The sequence below is a fragment of the Myxocyprinus asiaticus genome, chromosome 21 (assembly GCF_019703515.2).
Source record: "Myxocyprinus asiaticus isolate MX2 ecotype Aquarium Trade chromosome 21, UBuf_Myxa_2, whole genome shotgun sequence".
Lineage (NCBI taxonomy): Eukaryota > Metazoa > Chordata > Actinopteri > Cypriniformes > Catostomidae > Myxocyprinus > Myxocyprinus asiaticus.
The window spans coordinates 17,976,386-17,998,855 of NC_059364.1; the positions used below are offsets into that span (position 1 = coordinate 17,976,386).

General features: G+C 38.8%; 1 protein-coding gene across 3 annotated transcripts in view; it reads left to right on the plus strand.

The window, feature by feature from the left end:
* Positions 1-1,489: 1,489 nt before the first annotated feature.
* The window catches only part of LOC127411902 (WD repeat- and FYVE domain-containing protein 4-like), a 63,512-nt gene continuing 42,531 nt past the window's right edge, over positions 1,490-22,470 (plus strand). For 2 of the 3 annotated variants that reach the window (XM_051647778.1, XM_051647779.1), the window contains exons 1-17: positions 1,497-1,673; positions 3,720-3,965; positions 8,195-8,306; positions 11,484-11,590; positions 12,375-12,527; positions 12,887-13,076; positions 13,695-13,884; positions 15,191-15,351; positions 15,998-16,459; positions 16,546-16,647; positions 17,960-18,150; positions 19,424-20,028; positions 20,853-20,943; positions 21,166-21,380; positions 21,464-21,546; positions 21,678-21,897; positions 22,120-22,196. In XM_051647778.1, the coding sequence (XP_051503738.1) occupies positions 1,665-1,673; positions 3,720-3,965; positions 8,195-8,306; positions 11,484-11,590; positions 12,375-12,527; positions 12,887-13,076; positions 13,695-13,884; positions 15,191-15,351; positions 15,998-16,459; positions 16,546-16,647; positions 17,960-18,150; positions 19,424-20,028; positions 20,853-20,943; positions 21,166-21,380; positions 21,464-21,546; positions 21,678-21,897; positions 22,120-22,196 (3,214 nt within the window). In that variant the 5' untranslated portion in view covers positions 1,497-1,664. Of the gene's footprint in view, positions 1,674-3,719; positions 3,966-8,194; positions 8,307-11,483; positions 11,591-12,374; positions 12,528-12,886; positions 13,077-13,694; positions 13,885-15,190; positions 15,352-15,997; positions 16,460-16,545; positions 16,648-17,959; positions 18,151-19,423; positions 20,029-20,852; positions 20,944-21,165; positions 21,381-21,463; positions 21,547-21,677; positions 21,898-22,119; positions 22,197-22,470 lie in introns of all 3 variants that reach the window. The other variant, XM_051647780.1, reaches the window with a different exon arrangement.

Below are 22,470 nucleotides of genomic sequence, written 5' to 3' on the forward strand. Positions count from 1 at the left end.
TGCAGCCTTCAAAGGACGCGTTCTACCTAGCATGCAGCCTTCCTTACGTTGATATTATTAATTATTTGTTATTGTTGTTATGACAGCCAACAACTGCACAAGTTGAGCCTGAAATTCATTTTTACACCAAGTAACACTGTTAATGTTTGTTGTTCTCCTCTGGATCGCTCGTTTTGGCAGACCAGAAATACAAAACAAGCTATTAGAATCATCATGGCGCCGCCCAGTGATTGCTCAGGAAAACTGTGGATAAGCCAAGTAAAATGAGAAATAAAGTGTAATAACAGAAATTCACGCTCATTCTTCTGCAAACAGATTAAGCAAATCCAGTGTTTGTTTTTTCCCTTCTTTTTAACTTTACATGGGAAAAGTAATGTTGATTACCAAAATAATTTCGATTCGTCCATCCTTTTCTTTTTGCACAAAAGAAAAAAAGGAAAAAAAAAAAGGGGGGGGGGGGGGGGGGGTACAGTGAGTAAGTCACTTACAATGGAAGTGAATCGGGGGCAATTTTGGATGGTTTAAAGGCAGAAATGAAGCTTATAACTTTATAAAAGCACTTAAATGAATTCTTCTTTTAAAACTAATGTATTGAGCTGTAAAGTTGTTTAAATCGTTGTTTTTACAGTCGTTTTAGGGTTTGTTGACATTATCATTGTGCCAACGAAGTTGTAAAATTGGTTAGTAAACTATTTTATCACACTAAAATCATGTTAACACGCATATTGTTCACATCTTGTGGCTATTCGTTTGAAACAGTGAGTATTTTGATGTTTACAGATTGGCCCCCATTCACTTCCATTGTAAGTGCCTCACTAACCCCGATTTGTGTTTTTTTTTTTTTTTTTTTTTTTTTTTTTTTTAAGAAAAGGAGGGACAAGTCACAATATTTGTGGTAATCAATATTATGCCACAAATGTTGTCGATTGAGCTTAACTTTTATTGAGCCCGGAAAATTCCTTTAAAATCTTAATAATGCAGTTCAAATGTGAAAGTTGTCTAAACATGTGAGATTAATCTCTCAGACAAATGTTGATTATACGAGTGGTATTGTTACCTATTACTTCATTTAGTCATTAGGTGATTTAAATTGTTATTATTTTGGAAGTGTTATTTGCATCTGTGAGTAGGAAAGAGCGTTTCCTTGATTGTGAGTTGTGCTATCTTAAATCACCACATGATGTCATTATTATCCTCAATGATAGATGCACATTCATACGTTTATCAGGCAATTGAAAATCACATTAAACACCATGGAGCACAGAAACTAAGTACGTGCTCTCTTAACCGCCTTTTTGATTGGTTGGTTGGAAATGTGATCTCTCTTTTGGAATAATATGATACAATTCAGTCCCGATACTTTTCTGAAGTCTGCTTGACATGATGCTACTTTTGGGTCTATTGAAGTGTTGAAAACACTCATGCACAAGAAAGTCCTTCTTCTGCTTTTTTCACTAGGAAGTGAGGCACATGACCAGGCGCAGTTTATGCCAGAGTTTTACATTGTGCAAAATTCAGTAACCCAGTGTAGATTAGAGCCGTCTCTGACAGATTAAGAGGCATGTCTCAGCAGGACGCTCACTGGGTGCTGTGACATGGGAAGCAATGAGAAAACCTTCTATTCAGCCATAAATCTTTGTACGCAAGCCTCATCATAGACCAAGATGCAACAGGTATGTGTTAAATTACATACTGTCTGAACTGGTATTTCAACTAGGGTGCATATTCTGTTTAATTCACATAACTCAAAACATGCACTAATTTTGACAGCTGTTGTTGTGGGGTTTCCTGGTGTCCAGATTCAGTTTCTGTAGATGTGTGTGCATTTTTTATTTGTGCATTCAAATCGGTTCTGTTTTGTCCATTGGACGCTTAATTTAGACAACACTGCAAGAAGACAACTAAGACAAAAACAAAACAAAAACAAGGAAGCTTACAAGGAAGTACTTTCTGATTCCCCCTCAAACTCCTTTTCCACTTTATCAGGTTTAAACATTTCAGAAAGAGATAAACCCACTTAAGCATCAATAATTGTTGCCTCTTTACTTTTATAATGATAAGATAATGTTGGAGGAAGAGTTCATGGGCTGTATTTAGCCACAGTGCTGAATGTATAAACTGGTAAGAATGTGCAGTGCCGACATGTAATTTCTCTAAGAATGTGAAATGTCCTCCCTGTAGCTAAACAAGCTTGCGTCTTGACTTCACAAGATTTCATTAACGCTCCATGTGAACAGCTGACTCTGAGTCTCCGATTTGCCTTCCTCTTTATTTAATGAATGTTTATAGTTAGAGTCACCAGTTTCAATGTTTATATCATACTGTTTTTGTGTGGTAGCTTACAAGAGGAAATTTTATTTTGCTCAGAGGTTACTCCTAACTTAATAAAGAAAACTTAATGTAATTTTCACTTAGGCCTATGTTTCCTAAGTATATAATCTGTCTTCAGAAATTCCTTAAAGGGATAGTTCACCCAAAAATGAAAATTATCATCATTTACTCACCCTCATGCCATCCCAGATGTGTATGACTTTCTTTCTTTTGCAGAACATAAAGGAAGATTTTTAGAAGAATATCTCAGCTCTGAAGGTCCATACAATGTAAGTGAATGGTGACCAAAATTTTGAAGTGCCAAAAACACATAATGGCAGCATAAAAGTAATCAATATGACTCCAGCATTTTAATCCATGTCTTCTGAAGCGATCCAATCAGTTTTGGGCAAGAACAGACCAAAATGTAACTCCTTTCCACAGTACATCTTGCCATTGCAGGCTCTAGGCATGATCATGATTTCAAGCTCGATTAAACTTCCTAGCACTTAACACATGCACAAGTATTAGATGGTGCTAGGAAGTGTTATCGAGCTTGAAATCATAATCGCTAAAGAGACTGCTGATGTCAAGATTTATAGTGAAAAAGGAGTTATATTTTGGTCCGTTCTCACCCAAAATTGATTGGATTGCTTCAGAAGACATTGATTAAACCACTGGAGTCTTATGAATTACTTTCATGCTGACTTTATCTGCTTTTTTCGGAGCTTAAACATTTTGATCACCATGAATTTACATTGTATGGATCTTCAGAGCTGAGATATTCTTCTAAAAATCTTTTTGTGTTCTGCAAAAGAAAGTCATACACATCTGGATGGCATGAGAGTGAGTAAATCATGAGAGAATTTAAATTTTTGGGTGAACTATCCCTTTAAGAGAAATAAAAATAGAAACGAATGAGACCATTTGTAACGTACAGGAAGAGTATAGATGTATAAACTGATTGTGGCATAGATAATTTGGTTTTGGAAAAATTTGATGAGAAATGTTTTGCCTTTGATTGTAAAACCTTTGATTTTTACAGCAGATTTTAATATTTTAAAATGTTGTTGGGATCTCTGCTGAAACTCTTGAGAAGGTACATGAGGGTCTGTTTCTCAGGAGAAAAAACTGGGAAGCAAGAGGCTTATGCAAAAATGTCAATTTGCTTTGGATTTAATGTCATTGCTGTTTAGGAGAAACAATTGAGATATTAAGATCTCTATGAAAAACCTTCCTATATGTTGTGACTTTTTGTGCATTGATTTGAATGATTTCCTTGTTACTGTCACTTTCCTGAGAAAGAAGGTCCAGCTGTCTCACAAAATGTTTCAATAATACAACAGATTTGGATTTGTAGTGTTATAATTATATCGGTATTGCAATGTAATACTTTTTTTTTTTTTAAGGAGCCAGGCAGAGACAAAGAAAGTATCAACAAGGAGAATGGGGAACTAAGCATGTCAGGAGTGAGTTCAGAGAGTGTAGCACTGAAGACAGGCCAAATCCATAGTAGGAGAAATGGGAACCTGAAAACAGATGGTGATCCAATGATGGTTCTGAAAGATCAGCTATCTCTGCTGGGTACTATAACTCAATGCTCTCCAGAGCAAAGAGACAAAGAGCTCAACCGACTTCTGCTTGCACTCATCCAGGTAACACACATGCATTTTGAATACAAGCACAAATAGCTGTGGAGAATGTAAACTTCTTTATCGGTATACAGGCTTAGCCACAAAATGGACCTTAATCAGAAAATGATGTGCATGGTCAATGAGAGGAGTTTAGGATAACTAATCAGACCATACAACTTATTATATATAGATCACATAAAGCATAGTTTACATAGTTAACTTTTGCTGTAGTACAGGAATAAATGACACGCATATGATACCTGCAAACTAGTAGCCTTTCGGCGAAATTCGCCGTTTTTAATGCAAAATAGGTCATTCACGTGATTTGCACGGTGAGGTTTTTTTGTGTGTGTGTGTGTGGGTGGAGGTTGTCGGTGAAGTAGCCTATACATGTATGTGAAGGATTTGGTAAATTTCAATGTTAGGTGAACTAGCATTTTTTTGGCCGATCGTGTCCGTGATAAGAGCAGCACAGGTGGATGCGTGCATACACACCGCCTCTTTTTTTGACAGACGCAGTGTGTCTCTGAAGGGCTATGGGCAACAAGCTCTCATAATTGAATATCCAAACCAGGGGGAAGTTATCCTTACTGTTGCAGACAGTGTATGATACAAAACTGATTTTGGAACTGTATTTGTCTCTTCAAATACTCCACAGAATTCGTTGATACAGAACATGACTTTAAAATCTTGTAAAATTTCTACAATGTTTGGCAATTAGCAATGCACGAACTTCCTTTATGATGTCTATTTGAATATCTATTATGTTCTTTACTGACAGTTGTTGAGAAAACAAAAAATAGACAAATGAATATCAATCAAATATAACACAGAACTGGCAATGAAACAGTGCAGCGACTCTATCGTCTATAGCTTCTCATTTCTAAAACTGTCCCTTTCCTTTGTGTCCTGTCATCTCCCTCTTAGCATACAATGAAAAGATGCAAAGGAAAGGAAATGAGGACGGAGGAGTCTAAATTAAATGTATTTGTAAAATGAAATGTCCCACTCATTCAAGCGTCAGTTCAGAGCCGTTATGTTGGTCATATTTCATTATTGATAAACTCAGCAAAAAAAGAAATGTCCTCTTACTTTCAACTGCTTTTATTTTCAGCAAACTTAACGTGTAAATATTTGTATGAACATAAAAAGATTCAACAACTAAGACATAAAATGAACAAGTTTCACAGACATGTGACTTAACAGAAATGGAATAACGTGTCCCTGAACAAAGGGGGGGTCAAAATCAAAAGTAACAGTCAGTATCTGGTGTGGCCACCAGCTGCGTTAAGTACTGCAGTGAATCTCCTCCTCATGGACTGCACCAGATTTGCCAGTTCTTGCTGTGAGATGTTACCACTCTCTTCCACCAAGGCACTTGCAAGTTCCCGGATATTTCTGGGGAGAATGGCCCTAGCCCTCACCCTCCGATACAACAGGTCCCAGACGTGCTCAATGGGATTGAGATCCGGACTCTTCGCTGGCCATGGCAGAACACTGACATTCCTATCTTGCAGGAAATCATGCACAGAACAAGCAGTATAGCTGGTGGCATTGTCATGCTGGAGGGTCATGTCAGGATGAGCCTGCAGGAGGGGTACCACATGAAAGAGGAGGATGTCTTCCCTGTAACGCACAGCGTTGAGATTGCCTGCAATGACAACAAGCTCAGTCTGATGATGCTGTGACACACCGCCCCAGACCATGATGGACCCTCCACCTCCATATCGATCCCACTCCAGAGTACAGGCCTCGGTGTAACGCTCATTCCTTCGAGGATAAACTCGAATCTGACCATCACCCCTGGTGACAAAACCACGACTCGTCAGTGAAGAGCACTTTTTGTCAGTCTTGTCTGGTCCAGCGAAGGTGGGTTTGTGCCCATAGGCGACGTTGTTGCCGGTGATGTCTGGAAAGGGCCTGCCTTACAACAGGCCTACAAGCCCTCAGTCCAGCCTCTCTCAGCCTATTGTGGACAGTCTGAGCACTGATGGAGGGATTGTGTGTTCCTGGTGTATCTCAGGCAGTTGTTGTTGCCATCCTTTACCTGTGCCTCAGGTGTGATATTCAGATGTATCGATCCTGTGCAGGTGTTGTTACACGTGGTCTGCCACTGCGAGGACGATCAGCTGTCCTTCCTGTCTCCCTGTAGTGCTGTCTTAGGCATCTCACAGTACAGACATTGCTATTTATTGCCCTGGCCACATCAGCAGTCCTCATGCCTCCATGCAGCATGCCTAAGGCACGTTCACACAGATGAGCAGGGACCCTGGGCATCTTTTTTTTGTTTTGTTTTTCAGAGTCAGTAGAAAGGTCTCTTTAGTGTCCTAAGTTTTTATAACTGTGACCTTAATTGCCTACAAGCTGTTCCACAGGTGCATGTTCATTAATTGTTTATGGTTCACTGAACAAGCATGGAAAACGTTGTTTAAACCCTTTACAATAAAAATCTGTAAAGTTATTTGGATTTGGAAAAAAAATGATCTCCTGAAAAAGGGACATTTTTGCTGAGTTTATATTGAGAATAAATCCTAATAATTCAAGATGCACTGTTGAAGAATGTGATAATTACAGTTTGTTAAAACAGCAGTGAAACATGAATTAGAACTATTGTGTCAGATGTGAAGGAGAATTTATGCGATCGACACAAAAGATTTGCACATGAATCCACCTGTGCATCCTCACTCAAGCCTCCTCATAAAGCTTCCTCTGTCCTCCTTTCAATAGTTTTTCATAAACATGCACTAGATTAATATTTTGGGTGCATTTTGCTGTGTTTTAGAACTTGAACTGTTATAAACGCATCTCGAGACACCTGTGCTCTGCATTATTCATTGCGCTGCATTTTGCTTTTTTAGCGCAAGAACACGTTTGGTCTGAACCAGGGTCAGAAATTAACAAGGGCTCAGCACAAAAATGCCACTGAAGGTGACATAAATACAAAAATAGAATAAAAATGGCACTTATGATTTCTATTTCTTTTTTGTAACATCGGATATATTTATTTTTATTCTAGACCTAGTATACGTATCACATGAAATTATTTGATGTTCATTTAAATTTATAGGTAACCGCATGATTATTCAAGTTGAACATGTATTTTAAGGAATTTATTAATTAGAAATATTTTATGTAACACAATGATTACAATGTAACACATATTGTCATATTTTGTATGGTTAGAAAAAAATATGCCCTAACAGTTCCCTCATAATGCTGAAAAATGCCCCTAAAAACAACTCCAGGGGACAAATGTTACCCCTAAATAGAAAAGTGAATTTCTGACACTAGTCTAAATAGCCTCTTTTAGAAGTGCTTTAGCCAATTGTTACATAAATGCTATAGCCTACATACTCAAGAATATATTAATACTAACAAATGCTTCTCAAAGTCACCAGAGTTTAATTCTTTGGTGTTGTTTTGCCAAAAAATAAATAAATATATAAAATAAAAAAATAAAAATATACAATAATGGTACACGTAAAATATGTTTTTAAATATAAAAATGATAAAATCACAAAAAATTATATTTGCAAAGTCTGTCACATTTTTCAACTGTATGGAGTTTGCAGGTATGAATATAAATTAGTTCCAGGACACTGAACCTAAACTTTACATCAATTTAACTCTTCATCAATAATTGGATAAAACCTTTCTCACTCTCACAGAAGCACATTGCATCATGCTGACACAGATTATACTCAGATCTTGCATTTCCTGTGTCTAAATTCCAGTAGGGATCCGTCTATAGGATCATTGATCTGTTTTGTGGCTGCATTGAAAAACACTTGTGACTTATTGAAATTTAATCACACTTACTGCAGTTACACACATAATGTGTGTATGTGGGTGGTGGGTTTACACACATGTGACTGATTGGCTTACCACTTCTGCATTCTTACTGAGAATTGACTAACCATAGAGTAAGGAGTAAGGCCCCACATTCGCTTGGAAGTCACACAGAAGTAGGGACTGAAGTTGGGAGTTTTATGTAAAATACTCAGCACAGCTTTGGGAAATAAAACTGCCATATGTTATTATGAAAATGTTTTTTTTTTTTTTTTTGATGTACCTGTACACATTGACAGTCTTGTTTCAGGTCAGATGTTGTTGTTTTTGCTGTGTGTAAAGTTCTGATTATGCTTTCCATTTTATTTTTGTCATGATTAGCTCCAAACCTAATTTGACTTATTATGTTCATGTTTAAATATGAGCAGAAATAACTCCCTACCCACCGTACTCTTTGTAAGGTCTCAGATAGTGGCGGCACTCTTGATGATCTGGATCTCCAGGGCTTGGCCCTGCTGGTCGGAGAGGCTCTCGTCTGGCATATACACCAGAGAGTGGCAGAGAAGCCTGCAGGTACCCACAAGAAACAATGCATGCTATAGGGTTACTTCACCCAAAAATGAAAATTGCCATCATTAACTCACCCTTAAGTTGTTCAAAATCCAGTTTTTTCCTTCCAATGAAAGTGAATGATGACTGAGGCTTTCAGTCCCTAACATTTCCTTTGTGTTCCACGGACAAAAGAAAGATATATAGGTTCGAAACAACATGAGGGTGAGTAAATTGACACCATTTTTATTTTTAGGTGTACTAATCCAAAAGATTAGCTCACCCAAAAATGAAAATTCTCTAATAATTTTCTCACCCTCATGCCAACCCAAATGTGTGTGACTTTGTTTCTTCTGCAGAACACAAAATGAAGATTTTTAGAAGAATATCTCAGCTCTGTAGTTCCATACAATGCAAGTCAATGGTGACCAGAACTGTAGAGTGAAAAAGGAGTTATATTTTGGTCTGTTCTAAACCCAAAACCAAGTAGATTGCTTTAGAAGACATTGATTACGCCACTGGAGTCTTATGGATTATTTTTATGCTGACTTTATCTCCTTTTAGAGGTTCAAAGGCCTGATTACCATTCACTTGTATTGTATGGACCTACAGAGCTGAGATATTCTTCTAAAAACCTTTGTTTGTGTTCAGCAGAAGAAAGAAAGTCATGCACATCATAGATGGCATGAGGGTGAGTAAATAATGAGAGAATTTCATTTTTGGGTGAACTATCCTTTAATAAAGTTAATCAATGTTGTCTGTCAATCAGTGGCATTGATGATGTCTCTAAAGGCTAACTGAGAGATTATTTTTGTGCTTGAAGGGAAGTAGCTTCTTCACTTCTTCTTTTCACAGACATGCAATATAAAATAAGTTGCATGATAATATTGACTTTTATGTTCTGTGATCAAGTTCATTTTGCCACTTTATGGTGCATTCACCTCTTCTGATTGTTGATTGGAAAATTACTGTTGAAAATGCACTTAGATTTGTAGGTGAAACTTTAGGTTACTCACGTAACCACGGTTCTCTGAGAACAAGGAGTGAGGTTTCTCACTATGTGTAACACCTCGGGCCTGTCAAATCCTGGAAGTGCCAATAACACCCAGTCTGTCAGTTGACAGACAAATCACAGCAGTGATGAGGGAGTCCCACCTCCCTAAATAAACCACTCTCATAGGTGCCTACTTCATTCTCCGCATATCTCTTCTCCCGCAACTGCAAGGTGAGATACCTCACTCCTGTAGTCAGAGAACTGGGGTTATGTGAGTAACCTAAAGTTCTCTTTCTAACATTCTTTTGGTGTCTCACTATGGGATATAGCCAACTCCCGTATTGCAGATATGCTGTCCGAAGCAGACCGTCAACCAACTTGTAGTGTCCAATGGACACCCACCCAATCAATTTGCAAAGAATGGAAATAACACACTTGTGTTTCACTGTGTTATTGTTGATTTGTGTATTTTTTAAATTTTTTTTACACATTGGCAGATTGACTACCCACACCAAAATCCGAATGAGCCAATGATGGCTATGTGACTTTCAGTCTATAAAATCGGACAAAAGTGAGGCGTTGCCCAGCTCACAGCTGCACAGATGTCCTGGACTGAAATGCCTTTAAACAGCACCCACGAGGTAGCCATGCCTCTGGTAGAATGAGCTCTCAAGCCCTCTGGAGGTCACAGCCCCAGACTATTATAACTTAATATAATAGCCTCTACTACCCAATGAGACAGGCGCTGTCATGATATGAGTCTGCCTTTACAAGAATCAGCCCAAGAAACAAAAAGCTGATTACTCTTCCTCAATGCGTCTGTTCTTTCCATGTACAAACGTAGAGTAAGAACTGGACACAAACAGTGAAGCAGCTCATCCTCTGGCAAGGAAAAAGGCGGCGGGTGAAAAGTTAGCAAATCCTCGGCTTACAGCTGAGCGCAGAGTCACTCACCTTGGGCACAAAGGCTGGATTTGTTTTAAGAAACTCTCAATAAATCCACTGCAAAGTGCATACAAGAGTGCTGAACTGACAAAGCATATAGTTCACTAATCTGCTTTGCAGTTGTTAAGGCCAATAATAAAGCTGCCTTTAGCAAAATGAGCTTTAATTCTATACTTTCAGCTGGCTCAAAGGGAGGCTGAGAAAGCACGTTCAGGACTACGGACAGATCCCATGACAGAACCAGTGGTTTTTAGACCCTGTTCAAACATCTTGCATCCCTCATAAACTTGTAAACAAGTGGGTGTTGACCCATTGTATTCAAGTCTATTCCCACATGACAAGCCGATATGGCAGCAAGATAAACCTAGAAATCTTTAGAAAGGCCCTGCCTTTATCTAAAAGTTCCTGCAGAAAACACAAAATATCTGCCACTGAACATAAAAATGGAACAATGTGTCTGTGTGCACACCACTGCTCAAACACAGCCCATTTCCGATCATATGCAGAGCGCATTGAAGCAGCTCTCGCGCTCTGAATCATTTCAATCACCCAGGGAGGTAACCCGTGACACTTAAATTTAGCCTCTCATGGGCCAGGCCAAATGAGCTTCTTGGTCCGGGGCGGGGTGAAACATTTCCCCCCGCGCTTGCGACAGGAGGTCCCTGCGCACCGGGAGCTGTCAAGTCTGGGTGCACAAAAGTTGAATTATCACCGCCAGCCACAGTTTCCCCGGCCAGTTCAGGGCAATCATTATGACTGAGTGACCATATTCTCTTACTCTTTTTAGAGTCTGATCATTCCAACTCTAAAAAGAGTAAGAGAATATGGTCGCTCTGCGACGTACCTGAACGGCTTGCCTGATGAACTGTTAAGCGACCACTTCTTACGAGTCCTTCTGAGGATAGCTTCCAAATATATTTATGTGGAAGAGAACGAGAATGAAGCAGGCACCTATGACAGTGGTTGATATAGGGAGGTTGGACTCCCTCATCACTGCTGTGATTGGCCTGTCAACTGACAGACTTGGTGTTATTGGTGCTTCCAGGATTGGCCACGCCTGAGGCGTTACCCATGGTGAGATGCCAAACGAATGTTAGAAAGAGAACTACATTATTCCAAAAACTTTGGAGGAGGTTAAAATTAATGTGGGAGTGTGGAAGGACCTGAAACCTACAAAGATCTTTCAATCTATTGTCTGCTGAAATGAGTTAAAATGGCTGTAACTGTTTTGTCTGTTCATTATCTTGTTTTGTTTATAATAGAGGAAGCCCGATTTGAATTGGAGCAGTTCTTTCAGAGGTCAGAGGTCAACTGCAGCAAAGGATGGCTCCTGCTGAAATCAATATCTCTTTTGTCCAATGGAGCCGCTGTAAGTTGCACAATTAAAAATGCTTTCGATGCAGGTACTAACCTTATCCTTTGCTGAATTAATGTTAGTAATGAAACATTTTCTATATTTATTAAATAAATATTTAGGGATCAATACAAGTTAAGCTCAATCGACAGCATTTGTGGCATAGTGTTGATTACCACAAAAATAAATTTCTTCTAAAAATTTTTTTTTTTTTTTAAATCTTTGTGTGAGGCACTTACAATGGAGGTGAATGGGGCCAATTTTTGGAGGGTTTAAAGACAGAAATGTGAAGCTTATAATTTTATAAAAGCACTAACATTAATTCTTCTGTTAAAACTCGTATTATTTTAGCTGTAAAGTTGTTTAAATCATAATTTTTACAGTTCTATTAGGGTTTTAGGGAAGTTGTAAAATTCAATATAACTTAGTAAAGTGTTAGAAAAGGTTAAAAATTGCTTTTTAAACAGACTCCTCTTACTGTTTTAATTACATTGCTAGTGTTGTAGCTCATAATTTGATCATTATATAGATGTTTACGGATATTTGGTGCATTAGCATACTTCAAAAAGGAAACAAAATCACTTAGCATGAGATTCATGAAGATTTTCTGCTAGATATCAAAGATAAACTGAACAACTGAAATTGTTGCTTTGTTTTTTACTTGCTATCTTGTTTTATTTTACAATTAATTCAGTGTTCAGACATCTAGGTCATTGAAAATGTTCCTCTGCATGACTTTATCTTGTCTTTTAAGTGGCCTCCTCATGTTTTGACAAGGATTTGTTTTGTTCTTTGTCAGGAGGTTAGTGCTATGATCAAGACAGGTCTCCCTGCTGCTTTAGTCAAGTGTGTGTACCTGTTTGTTGCTTTGCCTCCCAGAGTAAAGAGCTTTGATTCTCCAGAGGATGTGAAAGAGGAGGTCAAATGCTCTTTTCAGGACACTCTTATTCAGGTTTTTACATTTTTACAGTCTCTATTTTATGTTGTGTTGCACAGTTACATCACAAACTCTCTTTTAATAATGTGTCCCCACTGACACATCCTGCTTCAGATAGGTCTTTATTTGTTCAGTTATTAGACATCATTTAGAGTTAATATGCTGTACTGTACTAATGTGTTTTATAGGTTTGAAATGATCATTCATTCCACCCTTTAAATCCATTTAATTTACATTCCACCATATCTTTTCCATATATTTTTATGTTTGCTTGAATAGCTAGAAAAGTCGCAAAAATGCATTAAGTCCTTTAGTAAGACAGTATATAACCATGCATACATATCTAATGAACCGGTGTCAAAACCTCTGCTCAGGCGATCCTGCAGCTTTGCAGGCAGGGTTGTTTTGTGGAGGTTCTGCTGGAGACCCAGGAGCTTTCAAACGTGATCATCTCTCTAACCCTGTTGTGGGATCAGTGCAGCCCCTCATGGAGACGGCAGGTGTCTTGCGTGCTCAGAGCAGTGTCTGCTGCCCAAGCTCACAACACTGTACCTGCACTGCAAGGTCAGCTCTACCACCATCAACCACCAAACAAACTTGCACACAAGTCCTAGCCCATTGGAAGGCATTCTGTTGCTTGTTTCATCATCAAACTAAAGGCATCAGATTGCATTTCATAATGAATGGTCTAAAATGGAATTCCAACCAGTTTATTAAATATGTGAACTGGTGTAATTATCATTGGAGTGTAGGTAATGTGTACTTTTGTTTGCAAAATTATTGTTTGCATGTGTTATGCCTGAATAGGCACAGGGAACATACTGTGAGCACATGTCATATAGCGATGATATTAATTTTACTCAGTTGTTCCAGACCTCTGATTACATTAACTTTTGTTTTTAGTTGGACATCTGCTTTTAGGTGGAGGATTTCATATTGGACAGTTTTAGTTCGACCAGGGGCATGCTGGCTTGTAGCCAGTGACAATTACAACAAATTAGGCAGTAGGGAATGATAGTTCTTGTTTAAACAAGGTTTAACATGGATAATGTTGATCAGAATTATAAGTGTTATTTACATTGTAGGCACTTATGCGATATTTGTACAAAGAATGTTGAAGAGTTGCACTTTTGAACACTTAGTTTTCAGTTTCTTTAAACAGATTCTTACTTCCCTCTATAGCCAGTAACTGCATGAAAATCTGCATCCAGAACATGCAGAAGATCAGTGAACAGGTCCCTTGGCATGTTCTAGCTGAGGTGGTTGTGAGTGTATTCAGCTTCGTAAAGGACTCTTATCCAATCAACCCTGCCCTTTTTGAGGAATTTGAGAACAATGATGGCTATGGCATCCTTCAGGCTGTCTTGTTACAGTAAGTTTGTGCATTGTGCTGGGAGAAATCATTAAAGGTGTTGTGTGCAGTTTTTGTATGTTAGAATATTCCAGCCAATCCCAGCATAATATGCAGATATACAATGATCAGCCACAGCATTAAAACCACCTGCCTATTGTGTAGGGCTCCTTGTGCCGCCAAAACAGACTGTTGTGCGTGAAAATCCCAGGAGATCAGCAGTTACAGAAATACTCAAACTCATGCCACTTTCTAAATCACTGAGATCACATTTTTCCCCATTCTGATGGTTGATGTGAACATTAACTGAAGCTCCTGACCCGTATCTGAATGATTTTATGCACTGCACTGTTGCCACACGATTGGCTGATTAGATAATTGGATGGATAATTGTTGGTGCCAGACAGGCTGGCATGAGTATTTCTGTAACTGCTGATCTCCTGGGATTTTCATGCACAACAGTCTCTAGAATTTACTCAGAATGGTGCCAAATACAAAAAACATCCAGTGAGCGGCAGTTCTGCGGATGGAAATGCCTTGTTGATGAGAGAGGTCAACAGAGAATGGCCAGACTGGTTCAAACTGACAAAGTCTACGGATACTCAGATAACTGCTCTGTGCAATTGTAGTGAGAAGAATAGCATCTCAGAATGCTATTCTGAGATGAGGTTTGGTGAAGTTTTGGCAGCACGAGGGGGACCTACACAATATTAGGCAGGTGTTTTTAATGTTGTGGCTGATCGGTAAGTAAATTATTCCTAGATTGATTTCCTCAGAAGGTGTGACACTGTGACTCTGTGATGCTATAAAAACATTGCTGTGTTTTCTTGAGCAAACCCTCCTGACATGGCAACAAATCCTAAATATAATTTAAATGGCATATATTTCACTCCTTTCTTTCTTTCTTTCTTTGCTCCTCCTGCAAGTTTCTTTAATTTCTGCAGAATTGAATAATTAAAGAGGTCATAATGAGATCAGTGGTAAATTGAACTTATTAGTGATCACTCCAGCTCTCTCTAACTCTCTGTGTGTCTGCACCTCACAGCAAGGGCCACTGCAGGACAAGATCTCCCTATCGGACTCCGTTACCTAACTATCTGTTATTTAGCTTTGACTTCACAATAGGGATTTTTGAATAGTCCCATTGGTATAGCATAATCTAAGTCTGTATTCTATATAAATCATAGAAAATACCTTTCATAGTGTGTTTAAACAGAAATATTAACTTTTATTTTTTTGAGATTTTGTTTAAGGTTATCAAAAATGTATTCAGGTATGAACATGCTTCACCAGACTAGAAGATTTACATATTTTTGTGCTTTTGCAGCTGTGAGGAGGAAATAACAGAGGAGCACTTCCTGGCCGTCCAAGACATTCTGGGTCTTATTGCATCATTTACCATTTTTGGCAAGGCAGAGTTGAAGGTGGCCATATGTGTGAACAACCCTCAACCCCCAGGCTTCAGATTTGACCCCACCCTGACTAAAGGTAAACCGCCATGACAGACAGTGAGTGCCACTCTGCATCTCTGCTCCGCCACCTCATGGTAATGCCACAGAAAAGGCAATTATGTCCACGATGATGAAGTGTAGCCCTCCTCACTAACCCAGTTAAGCCACCCTGCATCCATTCTCTTCATCCGTACAGCGATCCTCCATTCATCACCACAAGAGCAGCTGACTCCTGAGAGAGAAACACAGCCCTTTTTTTTTAGCTTTATTTCATTTGGCTTTGATGTGATTTTAATTATGGGTGAAATTCAATCCTATTACAGTACCCTCTGCAGCTTTATTTATTTACCATAAACATCAGTGCACTTTTGTCCAAAGGGTCAGTCGCTCTTAATCCTTTGACAAATTTGAATGTTGATGTAGATATAAATGTGGTTTGTTCTCTTTCATGCACACCATATAACACAGTTTCAGTCAGTAAAAAGGAGAATAAGTCGATACGAACATAGTTTTTCATTTGCATTAGCCTTTTGTTGTTCATAATGTCGTTGCTTTGCAACATGTACAGTTGTTGTTGTTTTTTTTGTCTTTTTTTTTTTGGTTTGTTTTGGGGGTGATTTAATTTTGATTTGTGTCATGGTAACTTCTTTAACGCAAGTGCCTGACTGTCTTTACACATCCAGGCTCACCAGTGAAGAATCTCACAGCTTTTAAAACCATCCAGTCGTCCTTCCTGCGTTCGGGCAACACAGTAATCTGCAGCCAAATCCTGCGCACCATCCAGATGATCTGGTCTTGGGACAAGGCAAACTTCTTCCTGCTGGAGTGGACCCTGCAGTCTCTGGTTCAGCTGGCTGAGTGTGTGTGGCAGAAATCTCCACCTGTTCACCTCATTTTCTTTGAACTGCTTGAGACCGTCGTCTTCCAACTATCTTATTTCCCCCACGAGACCCTCAGGAAGGTGCAGGCGGTGTTGAAGCAGGGCTGTTCGGAGGCCTTCAGCGTGGCTGCTCTTAGCTGCTTCTACAGACTCATCATGCACAGCAGGTTGCTGTCTGAAGTCCTGAGTGATGGAGGACTGATGGAGCAACTGTTGTTTGAGCTTAAAAGAAGGGCTAAGATAATCAGAAAGGCTGGTGTTGTTGGTGAGTCCTTTGGTTTTACCTTTTACTAATAAATGTAACAAGAATACAGATGCATAATACTGATCTGAGATCTAATTTATTGACAGTAAATGAGGATAAGGAAAAGGCTGACTGCTACGAGAGGAAGTTGACAACCAACATTCTGAATGTAGTGGCAGCACTGGCCTTGCAGTCCATTAGAAACACTGGTTGGTTGAATTAGTTTTCAGCATAATAAATCAACTTCAATAGCCACAAAAAGTATTTGGACATTTAAAATCCCATGCCACATTTGTAAATGTATTAATTTCATTGCATAACATCAAACTAAGTGGCATCTGCAAATAACCTTCTCTCAAAACTATCTTCACTTTTCATAGCCATTTTTTGCAATTACTTTTAATCAAGTGGACCCATGTTTGATAACCAGATAGTGTGCAAATACTGTACCCTTTTTCAAAATTTTGAACACTATACAATGACACAAGTTTTGCTTCAAGTGTGTTTTTGCTATATTTCTTGTCAATGCCAATTGAGTTGATATTTTGTTATTTAACCCTTTAAGCTTTGAGGGTGTTTTTAAAGATTTCCTGTTTCAGTGGCATACCCAAAATTAAAGGCTTATAACTCAACAAAAAACAACAACAAACAAACAAGGAGGATCAAGTGTTTGGTATCGTTGTAAAGAAAACTTTTCAAATTTTTAATGATGTAGATTATGATACATTCTGAGATTCTCAGCCTAGGAAACTGCTAAAAAATCATGAATACTTGAGCCAAAAATTTACATTTTTTCTTATTTTTCTGATTTGACATTATACATCTCTGAGTGTAAATAAGGTGGCTCTGAAAAACTCATGTCAACTGTAACTGAGAAACATTTTGTGTTGATACTACAAAGCAATCAAAAGTTATAGCATTACAAACATAATTTATCATAGTGTCCAAAAACGTGCCCTAGTGTCCAAAAGCCTCTCCTTGTTGTATTCTACTCTTTGAGAGCTTTCCAACAAGATATGACACATGGCTATTTGATGAGTTTGATGTTTTTACTGATTGCAATAATATTTACAGTGCAATTTTAAAAAAATATAAATTATCAAAATGGAACACTTCTGATTTGTCTGGAAATTTCAAAGCATTTGTTCAGTTATGGTTATAATGTCTGCATGCACTAGAAAGTAGAGCTTCTAAACTTTTAATCAATACCTATTTTGTGTTGGTTAAGACTGTAGTTATATGACAATTATTTCTTTTTCTTGCGGGCCCACTGGTGGGCCGGGACTGCCGGCGAGCCCATCAAAACTTAAAGGGTTAATGCAATAGATTCATAAATTGTGTGTCTTGAGTTGCCAAATACTTTTTTCTCCAATGTCTGTGTTTCATTTAATCAAAATCATGTCATTTGTGGTATTTTGATTCATTTGAGCGCACATGCCATTTGAAGTAAGGAGTTTAATCTTTGAAATTACAGTACATGTGGGTAGTCCAGCCATCTATATGTTCTCTTGGTTTTAATAGTGTTCATCAGGGACTTGGGGATGATTCCCTATGTGAAGATATTCCTGAATGTTGAGCAGTTCCGCAGTCCTGCTCTGTGTATCCTGGAGCAGCTGTCGGAGGTGAACCCGGAGGAATACATGAGCACGGCCATTGGCGCTCTCTGCTCCTCCACTGAGAGTGAACTCACACTCAAACAGGACCTACTACAGGTACATATATTCCATTGCTTCATCTGATTCTTTTTGTTTTATATTAATCTGTTTAATAGGGCTTGTACTTAAACTAGTCTGTGTTCAGGTGTCTAGTAGCTGTCTGTAAATTCAACTTATAATTCTAACAAATTCTAATTCTATAACATGTTTAAAGCATAATGAGCCAGTGAATTTATTGTATCAGCTTTTGGGAGTCTGATTGCATTAAAGCCAAATTCAGATTGATTTGCTAATATACACTTAGCTGTTAAAGCCTTATTCAATTAAGCCTGCAGCCTTGTGGTGCGACACACAGAAAATTATGAGCAATATCAGATCAGAGAATGTGAGAGAAATCCAGTTATACATAACTACATTATTCAGTTACTGTACTTGTCCATTTTTTAAATTCAAGCACAGGGATAGTAACCTGTAGACCATTAAAGTGTAACTGGGTTAAGGCTGCTGGCAATTGGATTCACCTCGACCACTCTGTGAAATGTGTCAGAGCCATTCTGATTACTTCTATTGGGCCTAATTAGGTTTGGGCTTCATTTTATGACACATTAGCTCTTTGATGTATTAGCATGCTAGATTGAATAAGGTTTAATTTATTTTGTGCCAGACTCTTTCGAAACAGGAGACTCTTCCCTGTTTCGTAGTGATGCATAATTTCTGAACAGACATTCAGCACACTTTAATTAATTCCCAGGCAGGCATGGGAAAACCTTTACAGCTAAAGTGTGCACCAAACAGAATTGCAAAAATTGTTGTTTTCAAACAGTTGTTGTCAAACACTCTCCCCACCTGCCATTGGTCGGGGTCGGGCCAAACAGATAGTTCCGCCCCAATCTGATACCATTGGTTGTGCTAATGTTGCTATGTCTGGCTGGGTGCTCAAACAAACAAACAAAGCAATGTTTTTATAGCGCCACCGTGTTTACAATTTTCAGGGAAGTCAACCTTCCAATTGATTACTTATAATAGGAGATACGAGGAAGTATTTAAATGTCGAAAAAAAAACACATTTTACCTTTAAGTTATTAATTCCAGTCATATTTATTGACCTCATGCCTATGTCTGAATCACAGTCATGCTGATATTCAACACAACAGCACTTTTGCTTTTGTAATATTGCTTTTATAAAACATACTAAAAATATCAGCACTCTTGGAGCGTTGCTTGTCCAATCAGATTAGAGGACCGTAACTAACTGTTGTATAACGATGATTTGATATGCTTTAGTGTTTGAACTACTTGTAATAATCCTGTGCTTCTTGTCTTTCCTCAGTCTATTATGAAAGTTCTAGAGAACCCAAACAGCTGGAATGCCTTCCGCACTGCTGGTGGCTTTAACGGCCTGCTCTCCATTGTAGTGGACATGGAAGGATCCCTGCTGGAGCAGCCGGTGGGGGTGTGGGCATCACTCAGCCACCAGAGCCTTGTGGAGCTGCTTCTCCTCACCCTACACACCATTGCCATGGCCGTGCATGTGAACCCAGTCAATGCCTACTTCTTCCACACCTCCGGCATCTGCGAGAAGCTTGGTGAGGCCTTGCTGCACCTTGGCTGTTTCCAGAGAGGCGTTCCCTTCGAAACAGACAAAGACAGCTCAATCTGCAGGAGTTTCCAGCAGTTTGTGGAGATGGAGAAGCCAGAACCCCAGTTACCGCCACCTTTAGGTGACTGCGTTAAGCTGCTGGCTATCCTAGAGCAGTTTGCTACTGGTGTGAGCTTGGCTGCAGACCCATGTGCAGGCTTACAGGATAGTACTGAGGCTGGTGAGAGTCAGACCGCAGTCTCAGATCAGAGGGCAGGGGAGCCGTCAAATGAGGATGAGGCTTTGAGACACACCAGGGGCACAAGTGTCTCATTGGTATCAACAGAGTCTGGGAGGTAGGTACTCTTAATAGCTGGGTATACATTGAAATGTTTCCATTTTTTAAGTGCATTTCTTAAAATTCGACTTAAGAAAATATGGATGGAATTGTTACACTTTTCCATCCACTACTTCATGCGCATTATCTTGAGGGAGACTGACTTGTCTTGATGGAGCAGCTGAATGACCTTCTTACTTCAGGGAGAGTTTTATTTGCAGGATTGGAGCAATTGTATCTTGTTTTATTAAATGCTGCCCGTAGACACTGCAGAGCAAGTGTAATATCTGATATAATGAGGGTTGAAATCCCTTTGCACGCCTGGGATTGCCTGCACTCAAAACTTTCTGGTGGATAGTAAAGACCAGCTGTGGGTTAAACACTTATGAATGTCAAGGGCTATCTTCAAAGAATTGGGTTCCAAGGTCTGTCCTTTCATTGTGCCAGTCACATCAAGCCATCGCACACTCATAACACGTGCATGAATGGTGGTGGTTTCCACAACCTTAATGCGCATTTTAACTAATCCAAAACGTTAGTAAATGCATTACATTTTAAGTGAATTTTGAGAGTTTATTCGCATATCAATCGTTTCCATTCAGGATTTCTAATGCGCAATTTCAAAATGCACATAAAAAAGCCCAGCTAATGAGTTTATGTATTTATTTAGTATATTTGTTGTCTGTCTGTCTGTCTGTCTGTCAATCCATCTGTCTATCTAAATAGTAGGCAATTTGTAAAATGGCTATTACAAACATAAGAATAATCCCAAGACTTTCATGCTGTCACAGACTTGTACCTGACAGTAAAATAATCTTGTTAAATGTGATGTTTCTTATTCAGGGTTTATTGTGACCTCACCATTCTTCATCCTGGAGCAATTAAACTCATCATGACTCTCCTGCCTAGTACTTACTGTCCCAGTGACCCTAATGTAAGTAAAGCCACAAGGGTTTGTTTGTATTTGGTTTAAAGAAAAAGGTAAAATGCTGCCATATTAGATTTACTCAAAAGAACAAGCAAATGTAGCAAAGGTGTGTCCACTTTAAATGTTATGTAGTTAACATGCTAATCTAGCAAAATGTATGCCAAGCTTAACACATAAATCACTTTATGTGCATATATCACAGTAATGTCAGAACCTTCTTTCCTGTAGTTGTCTAAAGAGCTGCAGTTGTCTGTGGCTCATCATGTGCAGTCTCTGGTGAAGTCAGAGAGAAACAGGCAGATCATGTGTGAGTTTGGTCTGCTGTCCACACTGCTAATGCACTGCAAACACATCCTTATCGACAATTCCCATTATCTGCACTTGCCCGTGGTTCGGATCCTGGAGAAACTTGCCTCTCAGTCCATGGATCACAAGTGCCTAAGGTGGGCATGTGTTTGCAGTTAACATGCTGATGTATTATTTTTTTTTTTTTTCTATGCCATTACAATAATGTGCTTTTTCTCAGGCAGTTCCTGTGTCTTGGGGATCCTCTGATGTGTAGTGGAGAAAACCAGCTTTCTCTCTCATGTGAAGAGGCCAGTGGCAAAAGTACAGTTCCTCCTTGACCTTATAACCTTCCTGTTTCAAGAAAAACATTTGATCATTTTGTTACATCTATTGATTGAATTAAGCTGTCTATTAGATCTTTATTGTGTTCTGTTATCTACTGTATTGCATAGACCAGACAAAAGGTTTGGAAGAGGATGTCAGGAAATCTTCTAAAAGGCCAATGAAAAGAAGTTTTAGTCTATTGAAAACATCTTCAGGCAGTGGGACAGTAGTTCCTCTTCACAGAATCATAAGCCTTGTATCCATCACGTCGCCACGAAGCTTTCAGCCACACAAAGTCTCTGTTTCCCCTTCCTTTGTGGAGTTTGACATGACATACAGCGGCTATGGGTAAGTATTCGGAGATGCCCACTGAAATTAATCACAGATGGTTTTTAGCCAAGACAACACAGATTTGTGTCTTTTTTTAGGTTTCATATAAATATAAAATAATTTGAGTTGTCACTCAATGTAAAAAAAGGGATTAAGCTTTCATACTGACATATGAATACAGTCTTATTAACATAGTCTTATTTATTCTGCTAAATTACAAATAAATATTCTGGTGCACAGGTGTCTGATTTTGCCATCCCTTGCTACGGTGAAAGGTGTCAGTGCAGACTTCATCTCCACAGGAGGCTTAGGCACTGGTAAGAAATATTTTCAGTAGAACCAGCAGCAATTATGTACTTAAAATCAAAGGACCCCTAAAATGATAATGTTACATAAGAATAATGTGGGATTCAAATACAAACACCACCTCAGGAAATCACCTGAAACACATAAATACTAAAATTCTGTTGCCATGAAAAGTATAATTTAATAAAAGGTCAGTTCCAAATGGATTAATTGGCCTCAGAAAGGACCCATTCACCAGATGCTTTCATAATATACAGAAAGGACAGTGGAGGTCCTGTTCTTCTT